A 13,326-nucleotide genomic window follows, 5' to 3' on the forward strand; every position below is an offset into this window, starting at 1 on the left:
ATCTATGGAATGTAGTGATATAGTAGTGCAAGGTTGTAGGTTTGACATCAATTTTATATCAAACCTACATAAAATACTTAAGATTTATAACGAGATTTTTTTAAAAATCTATGTTAAAATTTACGAGATAACCGCCTAAAAATAGTCAAAATTTACGTCCGTACGACGTAACATTTGTTTTTTTTGGGGGGGGGGGCTCGCTAAGAAGCTCGTCGGAAGATCACGAGTGATTGCGATTTGGGCATTGGGTCAGAATTGCCATTTGAGAAAGGCAATTCTTATAAAGTTTTAGCCTGTGTCTGCTAGGAAAGAAAGCTGTTAACGTTGGACGAAATAGAGCCCGCAGATGGACCAAATATCGTTAGTCATACTCGATGATAAGTCCCTCGACGATTAATCGATGGTGTATCGACAGTAGCGGGGCTCGCTACACCCAGTTTTGTTTTCGGATCAGGTAAGAACTTGGGGACAGCTGAGGTGTTCGTAAGAAAGAAAGAACAACACAAGAAACTTAAACTTTTAACGACAAGAGCATAATTCCCGAAGAAAAACTGATCGGCTAGAGAAGACGGATCACAAAATGAGAACTTTTTTTAAGGATTAAATCCTCGAGAACGAAACTTGTATTTTCGGAAAGAATCTCGTGTTCTTCAGACATGAGTTTTTGTGTTCTCTTCCGATCCCACATTTCGATTGATCGACGATATCTCTCATCACTTTCCGATCGGTCCATTCTTGTCTCCGGGTGATTTTTGTGACTATCAAATTATGATACTATTGTTACATCATTAGTGTCCTACTATCAGCCATGATAATGCCAAGATGCAGGTTGAAATTAAATATATCGAAATTAATAAAATATCAATGTTTGATTCCAAAGAAGGACTTACATATAGACAACATTACAAATATGAGTTGCCAATAACTCAATTGACAAACCATAGATTTTGAGACCGTTACATTGATAAATTTTAAAAACAAAAACGGACATTCAAAATATAGTCTAACGAATATTAAGTTCAAAATTTATTTGGTCAATTCACGTTTAAGAATAATATCGCTTAGGCCCGTAATTTGTTAAACTTTTGTATTTTATGTCGTGCAAAAGCTTAATACCAGTCATCAACTTTCTGATATCTATTTCCATAAAAATTCAACATCAGCGAAAGATTAGGAGTTAAGAAATCTCCATTAAGGAGACTCTGCAGTAATGTAAATCGATCGGGAATAATTAAATTATGTACACACCATTAGCAATAGTACAACAATCGTGCGATCGAAATAAGTTTTCAATGCAAATTCATCATGTTCCAATACACTAATGGCCACTTTACCATTCGTTTACTTTATTGAATAACCTATAATGAATGAATAATCTACTATAGTAATTATCGTTGATATTAGCAAACCACTCATTAATAACTTTGTACATGTTTATGTTAATTAATTTATTCACTAATAAACAATTAATAAGCCAACTAATAATGCTCTGATTTGAGCGGTGATGCCGCTACCTTCCTGAAATATTAATGCGTACAGAAAACACCAGAATATTATTTAGATGCTGTGGCTCTGTACAGATCTAAAATTTATGCTATACTTATCTGATCGAATTAAAAATAAAACTACAGAATTGTAATAGGTTTTAGCTGTTCCAGTTTCAATGAATACAACCGATTTCGGATTTATCTATTCATATGGGACATTTAGTTGAACTATTCTAAGTTTGGAAATTTACCCATGGCTGATGTTCGTAAATACAAACTATGTCTTAGTTGTCTGTTGCAGTCTCATATGTCCACTGCAATAATCTACGGATGGAAGTTTTTCGCTCCATGCTACTATTGTCGACATGTTCATTCCAAACATAAATTATTGCAAAAGTACATCTTATGCTTAGTGGAATTTATATATTGGGAACATTTTTTCTTACTATTCTTAATGACAATACCGTCAGTAGCAGAAAACATACCTTGCTTTGGCATTTATTCAATGGTAAATTATAACATATTCGTCAGGATCTGCAGCTCCATAATATATTTGGCTACGTCACTCACTTTTTCTGTTATAAAACGCAAAAAATTTAATCCGATAATCGTATTACTGAAACCAGAGAATTTGCTAATTGAAGATATAAACAAGTCTATTCACAAAATTAATGTCATCATGCTCATAATTCTGCTTTGTTTCACTTGCGCACTGCCAATTTTCAATATCTTTGTCACATACCCAGCATTAGAAACAACTAACGAAAATGATTTTGTGACTCTCTACTGTACTGTGAAATTTGGGGTTTCCGTATACTTTATTGTTGGAGGATTGATTCATGCCTTATTCTTTCTTTTATTTATATACTTGATTATGAACAAATCTTTTCAAAGAGTATCAAATGATTTAATTCTACTTAATAAGAACAATTCGAATTTAAGTTTAAAATTAGAATGGATAATGTTGCAACATGCCGAAATTTGGAACTTCCTCAATCAAATCAACACAAAATTTAGTTTATTACCTGCAATATTTTATTTCACAGTTTTAGTAGAAACCAGTCTCTTGTATTATATATTTATCTTCGTTGAATTAAACACTATTATCAGATTTACTCTTTTGTTATTTATCATTGTACTTTCAGTCGTATGTCTTATAATGGGTTACGCATTTTCAACATTTACGTCTACGGTATTTTATCATTATTCTTCCAAAGTTTCCGATTCAAATTACCTTTAATATGTTTAATTATTTTTTATGTTTTTCAGATGCAAACCTCGTTTCAAGATATTCGAATATTTTCTGCGTGCGATTTGTCGCTTGAACAGAAACTGAAAGTTAGTTTTAGATTGTCTCTTTCATTTATTACAATACATAATAATGAAATGTATCTTATTCTTAACAGATTCTAAACTTTATGAAGAGATTTGGGAAAGTGTCATTATGTATAACAATAAGAGGCTACTTCAATGTTACGAAAAAGTTTCCAGTTAAGGTACTCTTTTCACTTTCGAAATTTTGTAAATAACTAGTTTTATATACATATATATATATATATTATTTGATTCTTTCAGATGGGCAACGCTCTTTATTCTATATTTTCTGGTCTTTTGAAACTCAGATCTGCTACTGAAAATTGAAAGGTTTTACATTAGCACAAATGACGTCGAAAGTGAAAAACACTTTGTAAAATTTGATTTGACAAATCTACATCGACGAAACAAACTCTTCCTGCTACGTAACTCGTCGATAACCAGAAGCAAAATAATCAAAATATCTTGTTCTTAATACGCCATATCAGATTCCTGATGTCGGCGAACACCTGACGTAAGTTAGTAAGTGGCTAGTAATGCGCCAAGGTGTATCCTAGAGGAAGTTACATCCAGAGTGATTTCCCGTTGCCTTCTCTGGGGCGCGATGTTTACGCGAGGGGAAAATGCCTTCCGGGAGGTCTTGTAAGGGAAACAGGCCCTTATTCAGGTGTTATAAACGTGAAGAAAACCCGGAAAACTTTACGGGCCATGGCCAGTCCCTCCGAGCGCGGCGCGAACCTTTGACTGAACTCCTGGTGTTTAGCGACGGTACAGCTCGGCCACTGATGGGGCCAAAATATTTTAATTACACAATATTTTGATGATTTCGATTCATTTCTGAGAGCAGTTAAAGGCAGTATCCTGGCACTACCTCGCTAAGGTTAATCCGATAGTGGCATTTCTCTATTACACAAGTCACCGTCACTCATTATTTGATTCCTATTATACAATTGGTTGAGTCTTTTCTGTTGTCTGAAGAATTAAAGTTACTGTACATACTGTATATATATTGACGAAAATGAAAATCGGTGACACAGCAAATTCTACTGAATAAGAACAATTCGAATTTAAGTTTCAAATTAGAAGACATAATGTTGCAACATGCCGAACTTCGGAAGTTCATCAGCCAAATCATCACAAAATTTATTTATATATGTTAATAAGACGCTAATTCTGTGCTAAGAAAAAGTTTCCATTTAAGGTATTTTTGTTTTTTAATTTTTTTAATTTTTGTATTGAATTTTTATTTCGTATATTGCATGTGGTTCTTTTTAGATGGTCAACGCACTTCATTCTATACTTTGAGGCCTTCAAAAACGCGAAACAGCCCCCGAAAAATGAAAATTTTCGATTTATGTTTATGACGAAGTTGGAAAACGCAATGAAGGAAAAATTGTTTCAGATTTCTTCATTATGCAGAAGTTAAATTGCTAAATATTACCAGGATCGACCGCTGACCATTTGATGTAATGTTCAGCAACTTTATTCACATGATTACTGGTGAAAAACAGTCACACGCAGCTTTTTTTTCTACGTAAACTTGATATCAAGCCCGGCCAAGTCAACAAAATGTTTTTGCGGGAAGTGGTCCATTTTCAATTTTCTTGAGTCCTGGCATTGACCGTATAGCTTCAGCAATGTAGACTTGGCTAAACCCACCAAATTCTTGATTAAAGGATTTGTTAGTGCCCATACGGCAGAAAATAATATAAAAAGTTACACAATTTAATCTCACTAGTTGAAGAAGGATCAAAAATATGTTAAAACACGAACCAGATTAACAACAACGAATGTCACCGGTGTTGAACAAAAGCCGTCCATTTTTTTTTCTGTGAAGGTAAAAAATTATCGAATTAAGTTTTCAGTGCTGAAGTAGCGAATTTTTACAAACTAGCGTAATATTGCAGTCTTTAAGAAGAAATTATATCTGAAGCCATTGACGCTAAATGTAGAAAATTTCCTTAATTCCTAGAAAAATGTCTTTCTCTTAGGTTTTCACTATTAGTTTTTAACTGATAAGACCCAAAAACAGGATATCTGTGTAGGGAGAGGAAGACTTGACAGTTAAAAATTAGAAACGCAAACTTCTGAAAATATCCAACTTAAATCACAAAAAAATGTTCAAATTCAAAGTCGTGATATATTCAAAATAAGGAGTAACGTGTGCATGTAAAAATGAAGGTATTTGCTCGTTTCTATGTGAAAATGTTCAGGATTTGGAGGTTTCTAGGATATAAGGATGTCGAAATTGACAGGTTTTATTATAAAAACTGTAGACAATTACCTGCATCATACGTATGCTGTCGGACTAATCTTCACAACTTTAGGCCTAAAACACTTATAGATTAATTAGAATTTTTGCTTATTGTATTTTAGTGTTAAATATTTTTATGACGATACAAAACGTAACACAAGTAGAATAGAACCTGCTTAAATAGCACGATATCAATAAATATATTTCTTACTTAATTATTCTCACTCGTATACGATTTTTCTTAAAACAAAATTGAAGCAAAATTAAATTAAATATATTATCATAGTACTTTAATTTCCTACGTCTAATCCGCGGTATGTACACTACGCTTTTAACAAGTTTGCATAGCAGTAGCAAAATACATGTTTTAGTAATTTTACGGGTGCAAATTATACACAAGAAATTTGATATAACTGTTCTAATATCACTGAAAAAATATATTTGATAAGTAGAAATAATGTATATTTAGTTTTAAATTAACGTGCCTTACACTAGTAGATAAGCTTGGCGTTGTCGGGAAAAAAATAACGATAGCGAAGATTAAGATTATTACGTTATAGTCAATCTCATCCGTTTTCACAGAATGCAAGAATTAGTTTGTTTCCAGACTAATTAGAGAATTTTTAGATGGGTCTAAAAATATGTTCGATTTCTCGCAAAAACGCAAAAAACTACATCTGCGCCTGTAAATCTTGTACGTCGCTTTCTCTTAACACTTCCATTGTTACGAATACACTTCTTTCATCCCCACCTCGACAAGAAGTGGAGGTAGGGATGAATTAAAAACTGTACCCTACTAAAACGCAGTTAAAAATGAAAGTAAAAAATTGCATCTAAAATAGTACAGAATAAGCTGAGTTTTTTAGAATAAGCCTTAATTTTTTCCCTCTCCTCCGCGGGGGGGGAATTTCGGCGTAACCTAACTATGTACCAAATTTCACCTCATTAGGTTTAGCGGTTTACTCTAGACGATGATGAATCAATCAGTCAGTCAGTCAGGACATGTAATTTTTTATATTTAAATATAAGCAATCCATTTTTAAAAATAATAAAATATTAAAACATATCCGTTTTATACAATACTTATCAGTCATTTTTACACAGTTTAACAAAAAAGTTTTTTTAAAAAACGATTATTATTGACATCTATTTAATTTAATTACGTTTACAATTAATAGCGTATTTTCTGCTTTTTATTTGATTATATTTTTTGCTATTTGGGAGAAATAGGAATCTTAAAAGACATCTTCTCTACATTTAACACTGTTGCCTCTCAACCCGTGTCACTAATTCGTTTTATTCAGAAAGATTTTACTTCATCAGTTAAATGTTTTCAATGGTTAAAAGAAGCAACAAGAGACTGTATTATCTTCTTACTATTCCAAGTAAAGAAGTAGATTTAACAAATAATTTAGCAGCCGCATATAAAACCTGTCACATATACGAGATTTCTACGTAACAAGACAACGGAATATGTTCTAAAATTATTTTCTGACACCATTCCTTTAACATTTCTTACTGCCTGCATTTCGTTTTACTCTTTGCACACCGTGGACACAAAGCAATAGTAATTAAGACTAACAAACGTGTCAAGAATAATAAAAATACCCAACGCGACGCAAAGCGCCGAGCCGAGAAAAATATTAATTCGAGATTCGGATCCGATTTTTTAAGAACGAATAATAACAAAATTATTTGCAAATAGTAATACGAAACAGAAGTAATCATCCTATACGTTTATATTAGGCGTCTTATAATATAATTGGCAATTAACTGATAATGGCGCGTGTGACGCGCGTCGGAAGCGCCGCGCAACAATACCTATGTTGTCTATTATTGCGTTAACAATAATTGCTAATAATATAGTTTTGGCGATTGTCAAAGCGAGTTTTTTGTCGAAGTTATTCGATGCGTTATAATTTTATGGTTATTAATTTGTTGAAGATGAGTTTTATAAGTAAGTTTACCATTTCCTCTTATAAATATGATTATATTCATTAGATCACCGCAGGTTAACAACGTAAATAAAAGCATTGCGTTAAATGTAACTTTTAGAAAGTAAATGAAAATATTCTCATGTAAACTATGATAATGATCAATTCTGCACTTTCTCGTTTTCGACGAGTTGATTAAAAAGAGAAAATAATTGACTGCTATTAATTACATGTAATAATTATAAAATTACTGTTTACAGACGTTGACTTTTATTGCATTGAAACTGTTTTCTGGTACGAAGATGGTTTTTATGTTACTTATGATTATCAAGTAAGTAAAAATTACAATTTTATCTTACTTAAAATACAGTAAATATTATCCATACAATAACGGAAATAAATTATACAACTGTTGTTAAGATTGCTTAAATTAGAAATTTAAAATAATATGAATGCTTTATATTTTTATAACTAATCAATTCTGTTTCATACTTTAGTACTTCATTCCACATGGCGAATATGGATTATATTCACCATTTTTTCCAAATCAGCAAGCTTCTATACCGCTTGCTTATGGATATCAAAGTCAAAATGGTTTATACGGAACGCCATTACAAGAATTTCAGACTCAAAATTATTGGTCACAGGCGGAAGTGGTTTCAAATGAACCTTTCCAAGAAGTGCAGCAGTTTGAAGTGGCTACAAATACACCAGAATTTTGGCCACGGGCAGATATGGAAGAAAATGAACTTCTAGAAGTTCGTCCACTTCAAATGCCAACAAATGAATCAGAGTGTCCTGTAGAAGAAACGTTGCTACATTCGATGCAACCGAATTCGTTGCAAAGTAATCCGCAATCGGAATGTGAGGCGCAAAAAGAAGTGTCCGAACATGAAATTTTCGTTCCGGATATAATAACAAATAAAGAACCGGACATGCATTCCTCGTTTGGAGCTTCTGAAGATTTGGCGATTTCTACGCATCCACGTAATAATGGTAAATTCCATTAAACTAATAGCATACTAAATACATAAAACATAAACTAATTTATTAATGATTACATACCTATAACAACAGTTGCATTTAAAATAAGTGTTCGTAGAGCTAATGAAATAAAGCCCTGGCTGTATCCCTACAGCCAATAGCCCACCTAGATACTGTACAATAACAGTTTAAATACAAAACCCCTATAAAACTATTTATATAATTTAAAGTATATAAATAAACATAAATAGTAAATGAGATTCATTAGTACAGAAAGCATTATAGATAATACACAAATGCAAGTAAAGAGAAAAAACAGCCAGATATGTCGGGTGTCCAAAACTCCGGCTAATCAGAATGGAATGATCTTTCACGAAATATAATAATACAATTTTAAAAAATTTGAAAACATATTAAATTTATTAAATATTCATAATAAATTTCAATATATAGTCATAAAATTTTCTACATTTAATATAAAATAAATTTATTTGCTTGAACATTTTCTATTGCTTCGAAATAAAGTTTAACGATTATTCTTTTTCCGTGCCATTGCCATACTTTAGAACTGGAATCAGAACCTGAAATTTTCTGTACAAGTAGTTCTGACGCGAATAATTCCGCATCTTTTAATACCGAAGAAATTGTGTTGCAAGATAAACAAATTGAAACAACAATGAACGTAACAGGAGACAATACAATTGAAGTAATTTCGGAGGATTTCGATGACGATGAAGTATCTATTGGTGTAAGTTTGCGTATAATTAGATTATTCTTTTCGGCAATTTCTTAATATTTATATCGCTTTATAAATACAACATTGTAATAGCAGTAGACATTGTAAAAAACACGATCTACATTGGCCAAATATATGAGAAAATATTCTTAAAGAGCATTAAAGAAATTTATTAAAAACTGTCGGATAGAGTTTTAATTGAATGTTTTAATCGAATTTTAATAAATATCTAAAAACTAAATTTTAGTTTCCGACGAAATCCGATCTCCTGAACATGTCTCCTGCTTGGATAAATGACGAATTCTACGAAAGACCTCTGAAACGTGCCTTCAGATATTTAGAAGCAACTTCGTTAGTCAGAGAAGTAATATACGAGGAAGACGAATTTTATTATATCGAGGACGAACTGTCGGAACTATCCGAAAGCGATGAATTAGAAAGCAGCACTTCAAAAAGTGAAGATGATAATGACCTTCATTTCAATGTAAAATCTGATAAGGTCAATACTGAAATTGACGAATCGATATTCGGTGATGTACCTGAATCCTCACCTGGATGTGAATCACCAATTGATGTAAATATTGAAACATCCGATTCATCAGACAAAGACGAAATGATAATACCTGGCAATGGCGAGGAAACAATTCAAGCAATGAAATGTAAAGAAGGTAAGATACGTTATATTTATTTCTTTGATGCTTTTCTTCATTTGTATAACTAAACATTGTTTTAATACGCGAATAATTCTCAAATTTCCAGAATAGTTTACTTAAAAAATAATAATATCATGTTGTTAGGCGTCTTGCACATTTATTTATTAAAGTAGTGCTGACAAGTTTTAATACATTGTTAAACCCAATCTTAATTATACTTTATCGTGTTTGTTGTAGCAGTTTATAGCTTCAATTGTAATTTTAACAGAAAAGTTTTAAACAATAAGATTGTCTTTTTGCAGAGAAAAGCGAGGAAGGAAACAAAGATCTAATAAAGAATGAAACTGCAAATTTGGCAAACGTAATTCATGTCCAAGAAACGAAAGACGACGAAGATAAAAGTTTCGTCGGAGCAGAAATCATTTCGGAATCTGTTAAAAACGTAAGAAAACGATATTTATTTCTACTTTTGTTGACATTTATAAATAATATCTGTAAATTAATATTATATCATTTTCTAAAATCGACATTTCCAAATCTGTAATAATCGCAAAATTCTCTATTTAATTTGGCCGCAAATATTATTTATATTAACCTAAATGTACAATTAACTTATTAATTTCAACTCTGAGATTTTTAAAGTGAATAATTTTTAATGTCGTTCGTGACAATTAATCGTTTTTATGTAATATTATTTTATTTGAAAACGTTTAGAAATGTTACAACTTAAAATACATTTTCACAATTAGGAATTATTGATAACCCATAAAAATAACAATGCGTCTTTCTAATAGCCAATATTCATGTCATTTCTATAAATTAAGTCGGCCATTTCTAATCGTTTGATTCTTTCGTGGTGCAATTTCATTTATTAATATTCAAACGTCGTTCTATAAAATATAATCACATACATTGATTTACTTTCATTTTTTGAATGAATTGTTTACTAATTTGGACTACTTTTTTGTCATTTTTACATCGAAATATTTGTAAAGTTTGAAAGGTTTTTAATTGATGTGCAACACAATTATTTCTGCAAACAAAAAACACTTTATATATAGGCCTAGAATATTTTGTTTTATAGTTTTAAGATACTTGAAAACTGTTTTATATTATTTTTGATTTATTAAAGTATTTATACTTTTTTCAGGAACCTCCAAAATGTTTGGATTTTGTGATGCGGATTCTCAAAAGAATGGCATTTTTCATTTTTCCTTGCATTAAACCAAAACCTTAATGTGATGGATAACTTGAAGTTATATAAAAGAGAATTTTAATTCTTATGATGTGTTTACGTCCCCAATCGGGGTAAGACTTTTTCTGTTTATTAATATCGAGAATAGAAATAATAATGTACTCGTGCCCCATTATCATTCGGTCACGTGCAGTTTTCCGGGCTATATCTAAGTATGGACCAGTTTCCCCACAGAAACTTCTCTCGGGTGGCACAAGTTCTTAACATAAGACAGGTGTGTTACGTTGTCGTATGCCATCAACCCAACGCAATCGAAAAAGTGGGTCATACAGAGTGCAACGTCATACCCCTGTTAAATCTATGACACGTCAATCGTGTGACTTACTCATTGAACAAAATTTAATTGTTTTAGACAAATGTTTTGAAATAATTCATTTATTCTGGAATAGTTAATTGATATTCTTGATTTAAAATGTTATACTTTACGGGTTTAATGGTTTTTTACATTCGTGTTTAAATTCGTGCATTTGTGGAAATTATAACTTTTATATTTTAATTATAAGGAAATTTGTTGGGTAAATACCAAAATTTTATATCTTGATTTCTAGATGAAATAGAGATTTCTGGCATTAATTTATTGGTATAATTAATTTATAAGAACAGGAATTTTCTAAATCTTAATTTCATTTCATTTTATATTTTCAGGAAACAAAATTTGAAAAATTTGAAATTTAAGTTTATTCAAATAAACGAAAATAAAAATCTGAAGGTGATCGAATTTAGAAGTTGAAAATCAACTTCAAAAATTATTTACAAGAAAACTTAGAAAATTTTAAATCAAATTTAATAATTTTAATGATGATTAACTGTAAATTCTGACACATCAAATTAAATGATGATTTTCAAATTGAAGTTTAATTAAACACAATTATTAATTTCCTAATTAATATATTTAATTTAAAATGCGTGTAGTTAAATTGGTTAAATCAATAAACGTTATTGATATTTTCGGATTCTGTGTGATGTTTTTATATTTCTGATTTATCACATTATATTGTAGACATGATGTAAATTATTTTACTTATATAAAATGCAAGCAGCTACACCAAATATATTTTCAATCGAAGGTGATGAGAAATGTCCCGAAATTTTCTGATATATTCTCGTCTGTTGAATTTACTGTCGCATGCACTGCCAATTCTCCATTGGTTGTAATGCTCTCGCTGCCTTAGATCATCCCGCTGTGTGTAATTTATGTCACCAATTAAACCAATTGTTCCCAAAATCGGGCCTCTTTAGTTTTACGTTAAATATGTAGTGAGACTGGCCAATGCGGTCTTTTTCACTCCACTTTTGGCAGAGTTGTGGGGTCAAGCAGCAATATAGCAAGATCAGCTCAGACGAGTTCAAATTGAATATATGTTTATATCTTAAATACGATCTGTCGTATTGTAATTACGATGATATAGAGGTAATATAGAGGATGTGTAATATAAATGAATAAATAATTAAAATAATTAAAAAGGAAAAGAGTATATTTGGAAAAAATAATTTATAGAATATTTACGTCGGTTAAATGTAAGAAAGTAAATAATCAACGTGTGAGAATACGGGGATAAGAAAGCTTGGTTCTCACCCGTGTTCGGCCTTAGCTCTGGAAGATTTGCCCGCAGGGTAACTGGATGAACTTTTAGTATCTGATTTGGGTACAGGAAGTTTTTCTGATCTTTCTGTCGATTTTTCCCGATACCAGGCTACTTAGTGCGTTACACACGCTAATGAATGAATTTTCGAAAATATTTCCAGTTAAGGTATTATTAGTACGTAACTTTTTATCTGAAATTTTTCAATTATATAAAATAAGTGTGGTATTTATACATGAGTAACGCTCTTCATTCTATATTTTCGAGTGTCCTGAAATTCAGATCGACCACTGCAAAATGAAGAATTTTACTTCTCAAGTAGTAATATTTTCTCCTCTTTTCAAACTTGTTACTAAGTTTGATGTTTCTTCGCTGTTTTTGAGGTTTTCATTTTCTTTACAATATATATGTTTTCATGATAGAGTGTTTTTTTCTTCAATAAATTATTCAAGCTTCTAAAAGTTTTAAAAGTAAATCAATAATTTCTGTTCTTCTAGCTAATGGCATTAAATTTCAATTAATTAAAGAAGCCAACATACTTGATGAAAATCGTTGTTTAAAGAGAAAAGTATTAGTATTTGATGAAAATAAAAATATATTTTATAGTAATTTTGGTATATGTAAAATTACTTATACGCTTCTCTTGCTTCCTCTCCCTCAATCTTGTGATTTAGAAGATTACATTTAAGAAATAGACAAAATATTATACTTTTATAGCATCTTCGGTTAATAGACTCGAATGTAAAATGTATATTTGTGATATTAATATGCTTGATATATTCCGATTTAAAATGGCAATTGTCTAATAGAGATTTTATATTACACATTTTTTTCTTTTTTGTCATCCAATATAACTGTTAGAAACATTATTATTAATTAAAAATTAATATAAAAATGCGCAACTTCAATAAATATCGAATCTTGAAACAGTAAATATGAAATTTAATGAGTTTTATTAAATATAAAAATTTATATACAGTCGTTAAAATTTCATGTACAATTTTAACTGTTGAATTAATTATATTCTGGTCTGAACAACTGCAAGGTGTGTTTGGTTAAAATTCAACGTGGAAATGGTTTCCTCTCGTAGTGTATCATTCTGCGGTGAAATGTTTTACAAGTAAAA

At 30.9% G+C, this 13,326-nt stretch overlaps 1 protein-coding gene across 2 annotated transcripts in view; it reads left to right on the forward strand.

Annotated features, from left to right (window-relative positions):
• LOC136970973 (uncharacterized) overlaps positions 1 to 13,326 on the forward strand; it is a 112,546-nt gene that overhangs the window by 59,497 nt on the left and 39,723 nt on the right. The window contains exons 3-4 of one of the 2 annotated variants that reach the window (XR_010880076.1): positions 2,894 to 2,983; positions 3,063 to 3,231. Coding sequence is in view for 1 of the 2 variants with exons in the window: in XM_067265459.1 (XP_067121560.1) it covers positions 2,894 to 2,983 (90 nt within the window). In the remaining variant the exon portion in view is untranslated. Of the gene's footprint in view, positions 1 to 2,893; positions 2,984 to 3,062; positions 3,232 to 13,326 lie in introns of those variants that run through there. The other variant, XM_067265459.1, reaches the window with a different exon arrangement.

This window comes from Centruroides vittatus, unplaced genomic scaffold (assembly GCF_030686945.1).
Source record: "Centruroides vittatus isolate TY-2023 unplaced genomic scaffold, ASM3068694v2 contig_223, whole genome shotgun sequence".
Classification (NCBI taxonomy): Eukaryota; Metazoa; Arthropoda; class Arachnida; order Scorpiones; family Buthidae; genus Centruroides; species Centruroides vittatus.